Genomic DNA, 20,937 nt, shown 5'->3' with positions numbered 1-20,937 from the left:
ACATAATACATTATACATTTGAGAATGCTATTTAGAATTGCTTCGTGTTATATCATAGTGGGCATACAGACAATAAAATATAAGTCATTTGTATTTTTATTTCTCTTGGACATGTCTCATTAAAAAAAAAAATTGGTTAAATCATCAGCAATTAATAGTGTATTTCTTAGATTTTTTTTATTTACAAGGTAAAGATGTAGAGGCCAGAGCACATCGTTTTTATTTTAATTTAAATGTCACTTAAGCACTACAGTGTTTAGTTGTCCTTTTCAACTTCACACTAAATTCCATTTTCAACTTGTTTGCTTCTTACCATTGTATAGCATTTCTAAAAGTATTGCATTACAATCCGCTGGTTTATTAATTACATGTTTAATGTGTACTTCCTAATCGCCTGTCCAAAAATCAGAACAGGTGAAGCAGAATCTATTTTTAGAATAGCGAAGGTTAACTCATATCATGACCTAGTAAAATATGTAAACAAACCACAAGAATCGGAAGTAGAACTGATATTATAACTTCCTTACCATGAAAGACTACATGGCGGAAAAGTGTCTTACATGCATTTTCAAAAATAGATATTTTATACTAGCCATTGTACTGTATCTAATATATTAATAACTGCTGAATTTCAGCTAAAACCCGCGGTATGAGTCACGAAAATAGTTCTTCTTTATTTAATGCGCGAGTTATCCTAGAGTCACGAAAAACTTTTGATTTGTTAATAATAATGTTTTGTATAATGTAGAAATATCTATTCCTACTAATAATGTCTTGAACTCAGAGGTTACACCTTTATTGTAGTAAATTTGCTGTCCTACTTTTTCGACAGCGGTAAAAATCGTTTCAGCGTAATTTGCATATTGCACAATAATACTACGGGACTACAACGTTTTTATCAATATATATGTTCATATTTTAACTTGGATAACTTAATTTGAAATTGAAAAGGCTTAAATATGGAAGACATTAAGAAAAACCAGACAAAGTATGGGAGTTTTGAAGGATCAAATTCAGTACTATTTTTGGGCTGTTAATTGGTTTTAAGGAACACATTGCGCAAGTGTAGCCAACGAAATCCCATGTGTAGATGACTTAGCTCTGAACGCGCCTGAGGGCGCGTCCGTCGCAAAAAGCTTTTAGCTTAATGGGCTATCCATAGGTGCATAGTACATCTTATTATTTTTTATGATAAATGTGTGCTCTTTTATGATGTTTTATGATCTCATTTTATATATATAGATTTATATGTTAGTTCTTAACTGTATGATTTTATTTTATTATTGTATCATGTGCTATGTTCCTGAATGTATAAATAAATATAATCAATTAATCAATCAATTGCAACATTTCTCTGTAATCTCAATTTCATCACAAGAATTTAAATCTCATTTCTCTGTAACCCTTAGATATTCAATATAGGATGAATTTCAATATAGTGGGGGGGGGAAGGTATGTCATGGTTCAGAACAGTTCACTAATTAGGAGATTCAGAAAGTGTGTAAGCAACCGGATAGCTCAGTCAGTAGTACAATATATCAGATGTTACAGACTAATGTTCTAGTTTTTCTCGGTAAAGTCTGAGTTGATATTTAATTTTATAATAGTTTTTTTTAAACAAAAACTTGAGGTAAAATAAAAAAAGAAAACAGTAAAAACCCCACTGTGTTTAAAAAACTATGATAGGTTTAACATTTGAAATTTTTTTAGAGAAAAGATATAAAGTTAATTTAAAAACCAAAAAAATTTTTAAAATGTAAAAAATTGAAAAAAATGGAAAAAATTATAAATATTAATTAAGTTTCTGTTTAACCAATGGAAAAATCAAAAATGACCATGAAGATTCTATTTCACAAAAAAATGCACAATTTCACTTTAACATTTGAGTGTTACACTCCTGACACATTCAGGCAAGAGACTTAATATCTTAAAATATTGATTTAAAATATTTTTTAATGAAATACTTAAGACAAGTATAAGTTTTCTATGTTAATTGTTCCTTTTTGTTTATCTTGCATTGAATTACTTTGCTTCTCAACTGAGTGTGACTTTGTTGAGTCATCCCAAGGGCATGTAACTGATCACTGCTGGCCCAAAAGAAACAATTGCAGTCATCAGGAGAAGTACCTGGAATCTTCCAACCCTTTCTGCGAATTTTATTTTCAAACTCGCTTAGAGTTTCATTTTTATGCTCTGTTGAGTAGTTATATATATAAGACTGTCTGTAAGCATACCTCTCAGGTTAGTCTCTCTCTCTCTCACAATTGTTAGTATTACTAGCTACTACTTTATTAAGGTTAGGTATTAAGCAAAAGCAGAGCAAAAATGCAGTGTTTTGGCAGAATTCAAATGGTTAGTATTTTAAAAGACTAAGGACTACAATAACTGAAAATTGAATATGCAGGAACTGCATTCAAACAATGTGATAACAAAAATGATTGCAGAATTAACAGTAAGTATCATAGATGAAAAAAAAATTACTGTATGTCTTTATTGTTATTGACTTGGTTACTGTTTAGAAATAATATCAAATCCCATCATTCTAATTGGCATATATATTTGTTTACATAAGTTTTATAGTGTTTTTTTTTGATATCTACTTCAATTGTTTATTAGTCTGCTGAAAATAAAACAAAGTTAACTACAATTGCCGAAAAAGAAAAAAATGTCAGGAGTGTAACACTTTTCACTATTCTCACATACTGTATTTTACTTATATTGCATACTTAATCTTCAATAATTGTATATAAATGCTTTGTTCTGCAAAGAGTATATACATGATTTTAATTTCTCAGTAATTTCTTTAGTGTATTATCATTAAATTTCAATGATTATACTTGTCAATAGTAGACATTTAGGAAATTTTGATGTTATTTAAGTAAATATGCTAAAAACAGAACTTAAGCATTGTGGTTTCTTAAAAAAAAAAAAAAAAACAAATACTTAATTACTTTTCCTTATGAATAGTGGCAAGAATCATATTTAGATACGAAATTTATATGGTATATTCATGAAATCGTTACAAGGTTAAAAGATGGCAAAAATAGTGTTACACTCCTGACATCACTGATGATCATGTACAGAAAGTGCATGATTTAGTTAACTTGAACTTATGTCACTGCTGACATCACTTGGACTCATGTTTTTGAAAAAGAAAGAATATATTAATATAACACCTTATATGCAATAAGGAAATCAGTAAAAGTACAAGATGTTACACTCCTGACACTGAGCACTGTCATTATTTTGAATCGAAACCGAGTCAATAACATTTATAGCATAGAAAAAAGAGAATTTATATTCTTAACTATATACAATGGTCAAAATGTTAGAAGCAAGGAAAAGCTCTTAATAACAAAGATATAAGCAGAAACTTTACTGTTAGTACAAACCATGCTTTTTTTAAAGTACATTTTATTTTACAACAACTGACTTTAGTGACTGGATAACCAAGTGGGATACCTACATTTTACAAAAAAAAAATAGGAAAAAGCAATTGCGAGAGAATAAGATATATAACATAAGTGACAAAAATTGTCATTTAAGAAACTGTTTTTCTGTATCAGGAATAGAGAATCATCATTTGTGTAAAATGTCACACTAAAAGTGTTACACTCCTGACATTTTAGGGTAATTTTTTTCTTGTATCTTTTTCACTTGTAGCGTGATGTCCCTGAAACTTGGCATATTTTACAACACTGATAGATGCTATATTTAGCACTTATAACAATATACACAACTATTAAAATATTAATCTTGCAGAGATCTGCCGAGGACGCGATTTTGCGCCATTGGCGCTAAAAAAATGAGAATGGCGCAGGAAAATCGGCAGCAAAGGGCCATGGGCGCATCTAAAATCTGTGCCAGACTTATAAGAAAACAAAACTGTCTGCTGGGTTATTTAGTCATCCAGTCAAAACTGGTACCAACAGCAACATGTTACCCATGCTCCTGTAATTACGCATATTCTTTAGTTTATCCATTCCCCTATAGCTTTTGTCCATGTTGTCTACTTACCGCATTTCTTCTCAAAATCCCTTTCCCACACAGATACTCATTTCTACTACCGTAAATTTAATCCAATAAAACAAACAAACAAATTATACAACTACTTAATATTTAAAATGATTATCGGTAAAAAAAAAAAAGTGTTGCTATTTTAAGAAATACTGTAAGTTACAGTATAATCTGACAGGTGTTCAACTTGATCAACCCTAAGGTCACTCAAGTTCACGCAAGTTTTGGCTGATGAAGTGTAAAAAAAGATGTATATTTCGTCATCAGAATGTTTGACAGGGTGATTAACCAATCAGAGAAACATTGTGCATGACTTTTTTCATGATCAAAAGGTCTGTCGGCAAATGTCTTTGATGTATGCTGTCTACACAGAGGCATACAAGGGGCAATGAAATTCGTCAATATACAGTGGTAAGGGACATTTGGTGCAAAGTAGGAACAATTAAATGGATAATGCACAATATAAAACATTACAAGCAAGAACCAGCAATTATGTGAATAAATTTGCATATCACATTTTTTAGCAGCCATTAAAAAAATATTTTCATTTTTGCCTGCAATTAATATTAGTTAGAAAGTTACCATGTAGGCATAATTTTTAATTATTGGTAAAGTACTGAATTATAAGTGAACCACTTGTCATAAAATATGATTTAAGTTTTATTACCTGGGAAATTCAATTACATGTATCTACAAACTTTTTAACAGTTATTTTGGTCAATGTTTACTTATTTTCCCAAGGCCCATACTTTGGTAAAAATGGCCCATCATTTTCAGACCAAGTGGGCCCAGGGCCCAGTACTTTCAAATTCTTGGCAGATCTCTGAATCTTGGTAGCCTTTAAATGTTTGGCCTCATTATTTTTGACTTTACCCTTATTGCTTATAAACGTATTATCCATATCATCATAAAAATTCAAAAATGTCTATTGTCTTGCCTTTAAAGCTTTATTCAAAAGCTTATGTTCTTTTCTTTAAATTTCATGCTAAATCATAAACAAAAACTCTCAAACAATGTACTTATCAATTTAAAGTTAAATATCAACATTAATCTATTCTATTTTTGTCTATCGGCCATACTAGCTAAGTAAGGCGCTTTACAGACCGATTTCAAATGAAGGAAAAATATATTCAAACACACTGACTGTGCATAGGCAATTATTTTGTTAAATTATATTCCGTTATAATTTTCTGACTCAGTTAAAAGCTTGCATTTGAATTAGCCAATCAGAAATTAATGTAAACACACGCTGTCTTAATTGTTTATTTCGTGTCGCCTGATTTTCTGGCGGAATGTGCTATGGATTTTTAAGCCATTTCGGTATGACGTTGCTTTGCCCAGAAGCAAAAATATCTCAAAGCGACGTCATATTTATAGGACTACTCAGTCGGTACTTCCCAGGGTCCCGAGTTTTAGTTCCTGCAGGCTGCACATTTTACTCACCCTATGACATACATTTTGGAATAAAGATACAACCATACAAGGTCTTTCAAATAGGAGTCTATTTGAAAGTCCCAGAACCAACCAACACAGATTCCTTCTGTTTTCAGCATTGACCCGAATAATTATTTGCGAATCTTAAATCTTTTTTATTGTAAATTAATCATTTAGCACTTTAAACTACATATCATACTGCTTCTCTTTGTGTACCGTGAACTGTTATCTAAATAACTCTGACAGTTTGAGAACAAGGTCGAAAATTATTGAGTACGAATAACTAGAAACGATTTTGACATAATCTAAGAATGACAGTCAGACAACAACATATATTTACTTTGCAAAATTCTTGATAAATTCCCCTCAAAGTCCATTGCCCACTGATTGAGTGTGCATGTTGCTAATGTTACTTTTCTTCCCATTATCTCTCCTTTCGCTTTCGTCCTAATTTCGAACCGGTGTTTAACTCACTATTTTTCCGTGACGCCTGCTAGACAAGGTTAAATACCACCAAATGAATATAGCACTGTACATAGTAAATTAAAGTGCATTATCCTATGTAACAATCTGGGCAGGCTTTTGTATTTATAGACTAACAATCTGAGGCAAATTGTTAACTGAAAATAGCGATATTTATTTTGTCATTTTCCAATTATTGTACAGTAGCTGATTTACTTTGAATTTATTCACATCTGCAACTAAAACATTTTCTATAAGCAGTAGATCTATATGATGACATCTTTCAGAAGGTGTAAATTTACATTTATATCTATCCTTAAAAAAACACTGGTTATTATTAGCAATAATAAAGACAAAGTATCCAGAAATCCTAAATAGATTCCAATGAACCAGTGGTACGCGAACTTTTATGTGCCTTTGTCAGCACGTATCACTGTACATTTCTTTTAGGGTTGATCTGTACGTATTTATAATTACAACAAGCTTTAACGTCCAGTCGATTTTAATTAAACGATAAATCAATTCCCACGTTTGTTAAGTGATATGCAGCACGAGTTTTGCGCTATGTATGTATACATGTAGATCTACAAACAACAGCATAATCATTATTTTGCTTCTTTTCAGTAGTTATTTTTTTTTAATGAAAATCTTACATTTACACAATATTTCATGAACGTCAGAATGAACGATTTTCCTTACTTTATGCGGCACATATCTATATGAAGCTCCCGTAAAAAGAATATATCAGCCGCGTCACGACAAAACCAACATAGTGCGTTTGCGACCAGCATGGATCCAGACCAGCCTGCGCATCCGCGCAGTCTGATCAGGCGGCATGCTGTTTGCTATCAGTTTCTCTACTTGTAATAGGGTTGGTTATCTGATCAGACTGCCCAGATGCGCAGGCTGGTCTGGATCCATGCTGGTCGCAAACGGACTATGTTGGCTTTGTCGTGATCGACGCGGCTCAGATAAAAAAAACACACACACGCACGCACACACACATATTATTATTATTATTATAAAAAGTCTGAATTTATCACAATTTATTATTATTATTATTATAAAAAGTCTGAATTTATCACAATTTTACATTTTATTTAAGCTGGGACAGAAAGTTATTTTCCGTCCCAGATTTAAGTACGTAATAATTACAGGCTAACAGGATGGAGTGGATGCGACAGACAGAACTGTTTAGTTAATTTGTTGACTTTAGCTTAGTGGTCAGCTTTGTAATGGCAAACTGTCCGTTGTTCGCCGTTATTCACATCTCTTTATGAAACACATGCTGAATTTTGACCAAACTTCACTGGAATGATCCTTACGATTTTTCTTTCGGTTTATTTACAGTCGCGTGGGAATGCCCATGATATTGCTACTCATCCTGTACCTAGAGTTAGACAGTCTATGATACAGAAATTGTCCCGTATTAGAGACGACTACGTTCTTTTACATGCTCAGAACCTCGGTTGTATTGGATTTTTTTTTTAAGTTTTCTTGTGTAAAAGTATAAATTATGCATATCATGCTCCACGGGTCACATAAATATCCATTTCTGGGAGTCATTTAGTTTGCATTAGCTATATAGAAAATATCCCTTAAAATCCTTTCTCCGGAATCTATAATGCCAATTAGGGCAGAGATATTTAAAACATGTATATTCAATTGGTGGTCTTCTACCAAATTTAGATAAATTATGTCCCAAACTTGAAAATTAGCCAAGCCTTTGGGAAGTCTTAGTCATCATACATTCAAATAGAATAACAAGTAATAATAAGTCTTCTGGTGTGAAACTAAAATGCATTGAGCTTAGATGTTTAGCATGTAGCTATGTAGCGTATATGGTTGTGATAAACCGTTGATTGCATTATAACCCTTGTATAGCGGATCGGTATATAACCGTACAATCGTTTATACTAAGCCATATGACCTGTCAGACATCTTTATAACTAAAACAATATACTTGAGAATTCTTGTACGATACTACACTCCCCGGCCAGAGCTAAGATATTTTGCATATAGCATTGCCAAGTGGATATTTAAATAAGTTTATATAAATCATGGCCCTGGTGTCAAGCAATGGCGCCACGCTGGTAGTCACTAAGTTAACATTAATATGTCGTAAACATTTTCTCCTCAGAAATTACAATGCCCAGAACTTTAAGAGAATTTAATACGTAGCATCAAAATTCATAGAACTTAGATATTTGGCATGCAGCATTTCCTCTACAAAACGTATAAATAATATCTTAGTTTATACAAGCTTACATTTCAAATATGTCTTAATATCTTCTCAACAAATAATGCTTAGAGTTTATAAATTTTGGCATCTTTTTATAGTCCTTTACAAGGTACCATAATCAAAATTGGCCCCGCCCCAGCGTTCACTTAGTTTACATAGACTTTTATAGTTAACCGCACTTAAATCTTCTGCTGTGGAACTACGTGTCCTAGAGCTTAGAAATTTGGCATGCAACATTGCATTGCCCTATGGACCTCTACAAATGTTACATAAATCATATCCCGCTAGTCAAAAATGGTCCCGCCCCGGAATCAACATTGTTAAGATTTATTTGTATATGAAACAACCTTCTACGGTGGCACAAAGGTACATGTGTGTGTTTTTATTTATCTCGTACGCGGAAGATACTATGTCGTGGCCACTAGTTACTAAGTCGTGGCCACGAGATAGATAAGTCGTGGCGAGATACTATGTCGTGGCCACGAGTTACTAAGTCGTCTAATTATCTCGTTGCCACGATGTCTTAACACCAAATTTTATTAAAACCATATCTGGCACTGACTTTAAAAGAACATACATAAACACTGTGATACTAATTGGGATTTCATGAAAGAAAAATAGTATTCTTGTCTATACATGTATATTTATAATACAAATTCATTGTAAATAATATATTTTCTTCAAATGTCCATATATTAAAAAGTTTTGGTAATAATGCTAAATTATTGAATTAACAATACTGATAGTCAAGTTACGGTACGAAGTGTCACATTCACAATTAACGTTTTTCAGCAAACATAAACATTCCGTCCTTCGTCCTCATCACAGCCGACATGTTCTTCTTAACTTCATGGTTTGGGTCTAGTCTAAAGTTGAAGCTAGAATAAAATATCCAATAATGCTTATGATTAAACATATCCAGTATTTACAAATTTACTTTTAAAAGCCAAATATATAATGTTTTACTTGTTCTTTCATTAACACATGTAACAGTTAAAGCATGAAAGCCTTTCACCTCCTCGTGTGTAACTTAGGTATTCTTTTACATGATTATTGTTATGTACGTTGCAACAAATGTAACCTTGACGAAATTAAAAACGAATATTGTTTTGTGTTCTAATGATATCTGACTAATTAACTCTTTAATTAACGTCAAAGGTTTATGGCATCTGACTGATTAACACTTTATGACAGAAAAAAATACACCTAATGTGGAAGTCATTTTTTATGTTGACATATCATAATTTATCGGTTTTATTTAACTTAATCTCAATCCCCCCTCTCCCATTTTTTACCCCCCCCCCTTTTCACCCTTACAGCCCTTATCCCTTTAATGCCCATATTGGCCAGTTTTAGTTTTTTATTATTTCACATTACATGTCCCACTCCTTTCGCCCTTATGTCCACTCCAGGTTTTTGTTTGGTGCCTTTTAGGTGCCCTACTTGAGTGTATCGGGATGGGGGGGGGCTACGTCCTGTGAACGTTGCCTTTGCCTTGTTGATCTTTATTCTTGTTTTTTTTTAACACAACACAGAATGTGGAAAATTTAACGCTTATATTTTTGTTAACTGTTATATGGGAATGTACTTACTTTCTTAACAACTTGGATAAAACAACCTTTTCTTCGTTCATTGCGAAGTTTTGACCAATACAGTTCCTGAAATAAAAGAGCATTCTCCTTGAACTTAAATAATTTCAGCAGTTTCTTACAATATTTTTTGACTAAAAACGGCTGTTTGAGCGGATTTTACAATTGCTTGCAAAGTCATACTTAGAACACTAACAACGAATCTGTCAATTGTAAAATGACGGGGTTAAATTATGCAATAATGCTAGACATTTTTTAAAAGAATTTTGAAACATTTGAACGACACAAGAATTCTTATTGTTGGATAAGCCAGGCAATATATTTAGTAAATTTACAGATGTTTACCACTTTTTAGGCTGGTATTCAATATACAAATAGGTTTAGCATAGATTATTAGATCATCCTATATTCAATAAATTATACGCTATTCATATGTGTAAGTCCACTTAGACATAAAATAATATGAAGAAAAATCAAAAGTTACCTTGAACCTGCTGAAAACGGAATATACTGAAAAGGCTCAATCTGGTCGATGTTTTCTTTGGAGAAACGTTCTGGTTTAAACTCCATGTGGTCTGTGCCCCATACATTCTCCATGTGATTCATAGCCAATACGTTTATCTGCAAAAGTGTCCCTTTTGGAACAACACGGTCGCCGATGTTAAACTCTTCAGCAGTGTCACGGCTCATTATAGGTACCGGAGTATGCAGGCGCATGCCTTCTTTTATGCACATTGTTAAATATTCCAGTTTAGACAGGTCTGACCTACATAAAATGAAAAAGGTAAGAAAATTACAGAGACTGTGGGTAACTATATTCAAACAGAAAAAAAAAAGAAAAAATGTTTACAAATAATCAAAAATCGCTTTTTAAAAAGAGTACAAATTTTACGCATTCAATTTCTTCAAAATGATCATTTTTGAACAAGGAGAGATTATGACTTAAATTATGGGTTTCTGACAAATGGATAGACTTTTTAGATTGATAATGCTACCAGAAAATTAAAATACAGGAGAACTTTAATAAATCTATATAAGAAAAGAGTATTTGATGACGCTCCAATTTTTAGATGTTAACACAGTGAAAAATTATGTATCGCCTTTAAAAAAACATGTTCCAGCTCACCATTCCAAATCGTCCGAGTCTCTATCGCCGAGGATTTCGTCAATTTCCGTTTGACATTTCCGTTGACAGTCGGGAGTTTCGGCAAGGGAATACAGAATCCACGATATCGCACTTGCGGTTGTGTCGTGACCTAACACAAAAAAAAACAACAAACTTAAACGTTTTTTTTTTTTAAATATTTCACATGAAAATAAGAAAGCACAAAACTTTATTTATACCTAAAACATCAATGACATTGAATGTTTTACACACATTATCTCGGATAAACACACCTTTGTACTACTTTTGTCTATGTCACAAGACTAAATTACACATGAATTTTATAAAAAATTAATTAACAGTCAGCTTTGTGTCAATCTTTGTACTGTCCATTTAGTATTAATTTCAAACCATGTCAATGTTTATAAGATATACGTATTATATCAACTAATCTCGAGCTCATGTTTTAAATTTCCAACTTTGAATGCTTTGGATAAATCATTTTCTTTGACAATTTTGTTAAATAAATAGCGGAAAAACTCTATAATAAACATGTCTCAGAAATAAGCCGTTTCGATGATAAGCCACCATTTTCTTATAGACAAAACTTACTAGATAGTTAGCCGACCTGAAATAAGACTCTATCTATTACATTATATTACCCGATAAGTGAATTTTTATTGTGAATTATTGAAACAACACAAATTCATACATACGTTTTATTAATCTTGAACTGAATTTAATTAAACCCTTCATTAAAAGTCATGAAATTGAATAGTTTCATTTGAAAGTTGAAATCACCTTTAAGGTAAATCTCCAAAGAGAATTGTATCCCGGCAAACTGTATTGGCTTGACCAGACAACCTGTAATTCTTATTCACAAAACTAATAATAAGTAGAAAAAATTATAACCAAGAAAGAATACCCTTTAGATTAAAACGGTCTACCCGTTTGGATTACTGGGAAACTGTTAGTAAAACAAATTTTTTTTCAGGACTTTTTATATATGTAAGAAATATTATCCCTAACCTTCGAATAAGAATGTGTCCACTTCATTCCTGATTTCCAACCTGGTCAGTTTATGTCCGTCCTCGTCTTCGGCTTTCAATAATATATCAAGGAAATCAATATATCGGCGTTCATCATGGTTACCCGACTTTTCCAACAGCTTTCAAATAAATTTAAATATGCTTTATATAAGTGATGCATTTTGATTTAAGGGTATAATATAATCTCATTATTTAAGACATAAAAATAGTTATATACAGAAAGTAATTAATTAAAAAGGGGTTATGTCTTGAATTTCAAGGTATTCACAATGAACTGTTAAAACATATACATTTTACTTTATAAAGGTCAAAGTATACATGTAAATGACCTGAACGCAATGCTTACAAATAAACCAAAGCCACCGAAGCAAACTTTAAGAATATATCTATCATTTAACTTTGTCAACAAAAACAACAACAACAAAAACATAACGACAATAAATGTTTAAGTTTTTACCAAAGATTCTTTTCGTTTGTCGATTATTTCTTCAGCAACTGCGTGTACAAAGTCACAGTCGGTGTAAAACTGGCGTCCAACTTTGCATATTCTCCAAATGATGTCAAAGTAACAAAGAGGATGCCTTGAATGCACAAAGTAGTGTTTGTAATCATATAATTATAAAACAATTTTTGTATGGTTAAATCATGATGCAAATACTTTCGATATCTGTAGAAATCATTCAGATACATGTGTTCTAAAGTTTTACAAAACAAAAGAAAGTTTTACTTGAACTTTTATGTTTGGCTGAATTCTCAGAGTAAACAAGTGGGCCACGATGGCCCTGAGATCTCTCACCTGAATATAAAAACTCTACATGACAAGGAACAAGTAAAATTGTACACTGTAAACAAAAGCAGATATAAAATCTAAATCTTAAACTGATATCACAAAGTTTAAAAGAAAATTACTGATTGTTATTGCTAAGGGAAACCAAAAGATAAAAAATATGTGTACATAAAATATATATCAATGAACCCCGGGGCGGGGCAAATTTCGTCCCCAGGACTTTTATATGAACAAACTTAGTAGATACTCACTAGAAGACGTTTCAAACTAAATATCTAAGATCTGGCTCTTTTGGGTTTTTAAATGAAGAATTAAAAAAAAAAACTCAGTATATACATATCAGGAAAATCAATGACCCACTGGGGCGGGGCCAATTTTGACCCAAGGGCTTTTATTTGAACGAACTTGGTAGGCACTCACTAGAAGATGTTTCATGCCATATATCTAAGCTCTAGCGCTTTGAGTTTTTTTAAAGAAGATTTTTAAAAAAATGTCTTTCGGTTCTCAATAGAATTATTTTTTAACAATTTTCTAAGGTGACCACCAAAGGAACACTCATTTGTAGTTTGGATGAAATTGGCTTGGCGGTTTATGAGGAGGCTTAAAGTAAAAGTTTACGGATGGAAGACGGACGAATTGATATCACACAAACGTGATGTTAACTCGTGATTTCATGACATTGTATACGTGAGTAATTTGAGATCACAGATTCATAAAGTATAAATAGTGAATTTGAAATTTAGTAATTGAGAAAGTTAATTAAGTATGCTGATATAAATATAGTATATTCACCAATAGCTTAAATTCTTGGTGTTAAAACACCATAATGTCAGCATCATAAAATGTGTTGGAAGTTCAAAGGTGATTTACAAGCAAAGCAAGCAAAATTAAGACATTTAACGTTGGAGATCAAATTCATTTAATTATTTATGAATGGAGGTCAATGTCAGTCTGGTCTACTAAAACGTCTTGTCCCAAGGGTTGCTGTGGCCAAGTATGAAGACAATACACCAAAACGTTATGATCAAAGTTAAAGTTTGCGGGCGGCATTGACAACGCCGACATGACTGCCATATACTATAGTCTGTCCCATCAAATTTGAACATTCCATTTTTTATTTAATATAATAGTAAAATCATTTAAATTAATGTCATGTTAACCCTTACGTCAATATCTCTAGGCATGTTTTTCATTTTGTTCATAAAGTCAGTAATATTGTCAAAATGTTAAAATTATAATTTTTCCCGTTGACTTACATTGTAACCTGACGTGACGTCCATTTCAAAATGGCGGCGCCCATATAGACGTCATTTAGGGTTCGTCTCACAATTAGCGTGAAATGTACTCGGTAATTATAAAAAAATAATATTCTTATTTACTTACTGATCAAAAGCTAAATGTTATCATTAAAATGAAAAATGACAACAAAGTTGGTGTCAAAAAGGCAATTTTACAAGCAAACCATTATTTAAAATAATTAAAATCTTTTGAAGTGAAAATATCAGCAACATTTATAAATTCTAACACACAAAGATTTAATTAATTACCATGATATACTGTCATATTTTATATTTTTATACTTAAAGATAAAAAAAACAATGAAGTATTTGATTAGATAGCTTTTCAATCAAGCGCGTATCTTGAATACCGCAACGCGTCGTAGGGGAGCGGGAACACTAGCTAGAAGACTATAAAAAAATGGTTCTTCGCTAATTAATGTTTAATTTACATAATTCTGTAGTTGTTTGAATTCAACAAAATGTCAAAAAATACCGGCAGTGATTTGATATTAATAAGAGTAAGTTTGAATTGGAGTGTTCAATAAGCGTTGACTCAAAGTGTTAAAAAATAATTATTTTGTTAATATGAAGGGTAGATCGAGTCAAAGAGAAACACCGAGTGACGTTCTCAATAATTTTAGCCTTCCTAAAATTTGAAAATATTCAGTGAAAAACAATAGATCTAGCATATTTTTCGCGGGAGAAAAAATACCGCCTATTGTATATTTTGTAGCTAAAAGAGTACGATTTACAGAAGTCTTGAATAACGAGATAATATGTAGGGAAATTATTTCTGAGAAATATATAAAATAGTTTAAAAAACATAAAATCAAAATAATGTTATATGTAATTAATGGAAGAAGTATTGTACTGTTGTAGATTCGTGTCATTAAGTGTGTTTAAAATTATTTTTAAATGTTATCAAAAGTTTTATATTATTAATATATGGATTGAAGGTGTGATTTTTACAGTTAAGTTGCAAAATCTGGGTATGCAAAAATTATTTTAAATGCCATCAAGACAAATTTATCTCAACGCTTAAAATTATCTGTTTGAGGTTACATATGCCTTACTGCCCTCTGTCAATGCCGCAACTGGAATCATCCATAAAAAGCGCGAGCAGTTTTGTTACGTCATATACTTCGTAAATTGTTGTTGACGTAATAAAGTTTTTGTCGTCAGGAATCGATAAGCATTGTGATGTTGACAGCTAAAATTGATGGGCCGTTCTTGAATTATGGATTTGGAACATGCTTAATTATGATGTGTTTCATTTACATATTTCATTTGCTAACCCAGATAACTCCAAAGATTGAACAATGTTTTAATAATGAGACGGATTATCAGTTTAAAAAATCTGGATCATCAAAAGTGTAGGGGTCATTTCATTCAGGATTTTTGAAGTAAAAAGTGGGATCTGCGGAACAACTGGATAGAAACTGGCAATGAAGGAATCTTCACAGAATGCGAATTTATCGTGACGTTTATAAAGTTCATAGGGATTCTATTCAGCTTAAAAGTAAGTGCAATTTCTAGATCTACTCCATGTGACTCGGTGTTCTTGTTGCTTATTTTTCATTTTTTAAAGTTTTCCATCATGCATTGCAACTAAACTGTTACATCTTGTAGATCCAGCTTTGTAAAATAATCATGAAACGACCCCGAGAACCTCATGTATATTTTAGAAACATGACACGTGCTTTCTCCCGTTCATCTTCAAATGAAGAGTACTTCGGCAATGGCTACGGAAAATAAACAACAGAGATTTACCATAGAGAAATCAAAATTTGCTTTCACAAGAAAAGTAGACACTTTAGAGTAAAATCCTGAAAAATCTCGAGGGTGACTTTTTTTTAGTTTACAAAAAAGTTTTATTTTTTATTCAACGTCGTTTTGTTAATTCATACCAGGCAAAAGTTCATTTCCATTTTTAATGGGACAGACTATAGTACCTCTTTAAAAAAAAGTCGATTTAAAAATGTATAAAAAGACCAAAATGAAACTTACAATAATCTGTATGTTAGGGAATCTGTAATTCTGTTTACCGCTTTTACATACGGATTAGTGTCCCTGAATAACAAATTAAATAAAGTATGTTGAAAAGAATTACACAATCATATAATATTAAAAGATTTACGAATTATCAAATGCACGGGAAAAATAAACTTAACAAAAGTACTTGAAATAAATTATATTCAAATTTTTTTAATTACAAAAATATCGCTAAAATTATCCGATATCATTTTCCCAAACATATAAAATGAAAGATTTATTTGAGAAGCCCGGTTAGCTCAATAGGTACAGAGTGTCGGACAGTGAATCAGGCGGGTTCAATTTCCGGACGGTGCAGGTCACTTTCGTTGTGATTGATCATGAAGTCCTTTCTACAGTCATTCGCCCTGTACTTCAGCCCTGGCATGTACAGAAGCTATCAGCCTATCAGTTCCTTGCGAAAGTAAAGGCAATAGGTACATATAATGGTAAACTGTTTGACAGTGTGTCAAGAAACGATGAATGGGATGAACTGTGCTTTGGTAAATTCAATGTGGCTTACTGTCGTGATCCGGAGGGTAAACTACCAACACCACCCTCGGGCAAATAGATACACATCGTAAGAGTATGCTATGTACGGAGGTATAACAAAATATTTTTTTTTTCGTAAACTTATATAGTTTCTTTGTCAACAGAGAAAACTGCTATCCAGCCATTTGCCTTCATAGAATAATAGTCTTGAGTAAAGTATATTTGTGTCTCATACCCATCATGCTGTACATCTTTACTGTATGAAAATGCACACTTCAGTATTATCTCTAATGTACATAAACACACGTGCTGGAAAACTTCAAACCTTTCTCCAGCTTCCGCTTTTGACATTATCTTTTTCTGAAAAAGTGCAAAAATCAATGGGAAACAATCAATATAGGTTTTGTATCTGTTTTATGTTTAATTTAATAATATTTAATAATATTTTATATATATAAATATACCGGTACATCAAATCTTTGGTTGGTCCAAAAGGTTTTGCAACATTACCGTGGGCCCACGCCAGTAAATGAATAACATCAGTTTTATAAAGTAAAGATCGATTCATAAATGTATAGAATCTATATAAATTTAGTAATTATACATGTTCTCATAAAGATATGCAAAAAAGATTGAAGAGAAAAGAAAAGTTGCGGTACTATCTAACAGTGTGTCACGACACAACCACAAACCAATCCATTATACATTTTGTGCAGCAGATACCCATTTGTTAGTGTTGAAAAAAACACGACAAAAACACCAAGATACTTGTTATAATAAAGAAGGAAGAAATAACGTTTTAAGTATCTTTGATATAATTTTTGAACATGCTGGAAAATCGCTTATTTCGGAAGTCGTTTAAATTCTGGATGCCAAAGAGCAGCTTTTTAGTACTAAGCGGGTGGAATTCTCTGGTAGATATAAATAATTTTCTTCTTTGTATGAAGTGTCATTTAAAAAGTTCGGAATCTTCCGTTAAAGAACCACATTTGCATGCTGAATTATGAATGAGATAATCTTTACACAAGTATGAATTCAGGCTCCTACATTTATTCCTAATTTACAAGCATGACAGACAGCAGATACGTGGTCGCCTTCGATTCCTTGGCAGTAGAAGGACCACGCCACATTTGAATGTTGTATAAGCAGCATAATTTACTAACTAGTAATCGGGCTAAATTAATATGTTTTTATGGCACAAGTAAGACTTATGGCGGGAAATATGTTATAATCTTACCACCAATATATCTGCTGATTGGTTGTACACGTTGGTGTAAGGTCTCAGTATCTCAAAATGAAAGGCGGGTGTAAGCAAACGTCTATTTCTCGCCCATTTTTCACCATTGGCTACCAGCAAACCATCACCAAGCCATGGCTGCATGAAACGGTAAACACCAACCAAACCTTTTGCTTTTGGAACTGTTTAAATGCCAAATCATATTTATGAGTTAATGTTTTGATATATTTAATATTCAATCATTATTTAATAATTAAATCTTGACGAGTTAATTCTGCCAGGTAAGACCAAGATCAACAGGCACATATATGCCGTCTAATTATGGTTTACATTGTTCGCTATTCAGCCAATACTTAATTTGATTTTTTTTCTACAAACAAGTTCTTTTGAACTATTTAGTTGATAAGGGTGATATATTTAAAACAACTACAGGTAAATAAAAGCAATTGATAAGAAGTACAGAAGGTAACGTTTATAGACTTGCGTCAGAGATGTTAAAAGGCAGCATGTATATTGCTAATTAGTATTTGTTTCCATTGTCGATGAGCGATCTTAACACCAATTGCATATTTATAGAGTTAACATAAATAATTATGCATACTGTCAATTGTTATTTGTTTCTATAGCTGATGAGTGATCTCGACACCATTGTTCGTCATTTCGTAAAACATTTGGTAGGGCATAAGTCACACTATAAATCTGACTTTCAAATAAATACAGTCCCTCAAATAGTTGTCCCTTTGTGTATTATTTCAGGCAAGAGATTTTACCAATGAAAGAAGTACATAGTTGGTTATTTAAACACATCGTCGAGGCGCAAGTAATTCGTCGTGAAAGCCCCCGACCATTAGGCCATGGAGGCACCGTTTCCCCGTGTGTAAATTATCTAATTGCCGCATCAATATAGTTGTACTTTATTTTCACTATACCTACCATTACTTTTACATATCGTTCCCATCACCCTCGGACTACAGGCCACTATTGTTGGCTTCCGAAACATTCCCCATAGTAAAACATATCCCTGGTCCCGGCCATAATTGTTACACATATCAATGAAAAACTGTACCCGCTCATGACCTTCTGCTGGAAACTGATAAAATGTGAGTAGAGACATTAATCAATGAAGGTGACAAAGTATAATGAGATACATTATTTTAATAGACACTTTCAATATATTGTAATTATGTCATCTCTCACAAATTGCAAATAAATTTCTTGAATTCGGATTTGCTTAAATGCTTTGTATATTAATACGTATATACCGCAAAGAACCGAAGCACGAACGGAAAAAATGTAGATCATAAAATTATTGCGTCAAGTATCAGTACTTTATAAAATAGAGCATAGTTACACCGCGCGCGAAAATGACTACACTTGAACTAGTGCGAAGCGTTCTTATTAACGTGCACGCGTCTCTTTCCCGCACTATTTTTGTGAATTTGTATTCAAGCGCCTGAGGTTATATTTATCTCATTCAGGCCATATTCTCCCGTATATCCCGTCATTAACATGTATAAATAATATTATTATAATGGAAATAATTAAGACTAGTCCTCGAGTTCTGGTAGGCTTTGTTTACTTTCCATATATACCGTGCATAACCGAAGCACGTACATATAACAATATATGATGGTTAACCATTTTTGACGAGTGTTTTTGTAGTATATACAGATGTTTTCCGACGAACTCCGCGACAGTTATCACAAGAACTCCTGAACAAGTTATCATAAGAACTCCATCCTTCGTGTAGCACTTCCTACCCCGTGTGTGTGTATAAAGTAAATTATCGCGTTTTGTTCTTTGATTGTGCCATACTTCCCGATTCAAATGGCATTACTTCAAAACGATAGTTAAAATTTACTACGCTATGATGACTTTATACTTAAAGTGCAACGTTCGCGTAGTCATTGAACGTCTGACGCCAGTGAAAACAATTTGCGTTATTAGAAATTTGTTATACAAGTTGCTCCCTAGATGTACGGGAGAATATATACATGTATTTAAATAAAATATATCCTCGGCTGATTCCCCTCGTGTCATATTATTTATCTCGTTCAGGTCATTCTTCCGTATACATCGTCAGCAACTTGTATTAACTAATAATAAGCTTCTAATATATAAGCTGACAACCTATTAAACTGTATCCAATATCTTAATATGTAACAATGTACATGTATATCATAATCATGGAGCCAGCTTACACGTTCAAATAATGTAACAAATCTTTATCTCTAAATAAGAGGCGGTACATGTAGCATATATACACAGTGATACGTTCTAGTTATCAATAACCTTTTTTCGTATCTGTTACAAAGATAGCACACGTAATACCTTAGTAACAGTGATATCCATAATAATTTAAGAGAATTTAGTGTAAATCAATAAATCTGTTCGCATTATTACTATATTAAATAGCTCTTTAGCTACAGTAGCTATCTATTAAACTGAAAATAAAATTCACAACCGGTGAAAATAATTACCTAACTTTTAATTACTTAGCACGAAGTAAAAAAATAATTGATATAAATCAAATATTTTAAATTACCAGCAGAGGCTCAATCTACGAATGGCAGTCTTTAAATCACACTCCCCACCCACATGCAAAACTATAAGATCTAATTCATTTTTGAAAGCTTACATTGATAAAGCTGCCAAGCAGCCAGTGACATTTTGGTGGTCCTTTAACTCCTTTGAATAATGATTGAACTCTCCGTGAATATATAAAGAATGACACGATATAATATAGAATTAATATTCCAACTGACAGTAGAATCGTTTTTATTATTAACCCTACTTCCATTTTGAATACAACTACTCCCGTGAAATATGTACATTCGCTTTGGTATGTTTACGCTGTAATTATAGTATAAAGGGCATTTGCTTAAGACTATAATATAGAACATGCTAGATATATATATTCTTATATATCTATCACTATAAATAATGCATTCGTATACGGTAAAGAGAACATGTAAAATGATCAGTAAAAACAACGCTTTAGAAAATGAATGAAATAATTAAGTTCTCGCTCCCTTGACAGGTGCATTTGGAGAAACGACTAGAAAAAATAATCAGTTCACAGCAAAACTTGAACACGATTCTGGTATCAAATTTAAAAAATATCATTTAAGATACGCAATCGCCGATTTTAGCGGATAAAACGACAGCGTATCCGTAATATAATTGTACACGCAATCAATGGTATATCAAAG

At 32.4% G+C, this 20,937-nt stretch overlaps 2 protein-coding genes across 3 annotated transcripts in view; both read right to left on the bottom strand.

Moving 5' to 3' along the window:
- LOC132727581 (glutamine-dependent NAD(+) synthetase-like) overlaps nucleotides 1-5,948 on the bottom strand; it is a 44,318-nt gene extending 38,370 nt beyond the window's left edge. Inside the window, exon 1 of one of the 2 annotated variants that reach the window (XM_060713129.1) lies at nucleotides 5,792-5,948. In XM_060713129.1, coding sequence (XP_060569112.1) covers nucleotides 5,792-5,876 — 85 coding nt within the window. In that variant the 5' untranslated portion in view covers nucleotides 5,877-5,948. The remainder of the gene's footprint in view (nucleotides 1-5,791) is intronic. The other variant, XM_060713130.1, reaches the window with a different exon arrangement.
- A 2,730-nt stretch (nucleotides 5,949-8,678) lies between these two features.
- Nucleotides 8,679-20,568, bottom strand: LOC132727575 (cytochrome P450 4F1-like). The gene is made up of 11 exons (XM_060713121.1): nucleotides 20,364-20,568; nucleotides 18,659-18,815; nucleotides 17,726-17,907; nucleotides 16,724-16,848; nucleotides 15,973-16,035; nucleotides 12,356-12,479; nucleotides 11,879-12,017; nucleotides 10,871-11,000; nucleotides 10,229-10,510; nucleotides 9,748-9,813; nucleotides 8,679-9,033 (listed from the first exon to the last, which is right to left on the bottom strand). The coding sequence occupies exons 1-11, from the start codon at nucleotides 20,523-20,525 to the stop codon at nucleotides 8,934-8,936; spliced, it is 1,530 nt and encodes a 509-aa protein (XP_060569104.1). The 5' UTR covers nucleotides 20,526-20,568; the 3' UTR covers nucleotides 8,679-8,933.
- Between the last annotated feature and the right edge of the window lie 369 nt (nucleotides 20,569-20,937).

Source organism: Ruditapes philippinarum, unplaced genomic scaffold (genome assembly GCF_026571515.1).
Source record: "Ruditapes philippinarum isolate M1 unplaced genomic scaffold, ASM2657151v2 ctg2045_1_1_1_1, whole genome shotgun sequence".
NCBI classification, from domain to species: Eukaryota; Metazoa; Mollusca; class Bivalvia; order Venerida; family Veneridae; genus Ruditapes; species Ruditapes philippinarum.
The sequence above is the reverse complement of the archived record's forward strand: the minus strand, read 5'-3'. Positions and strand labels throughout refer to the sequence as shown.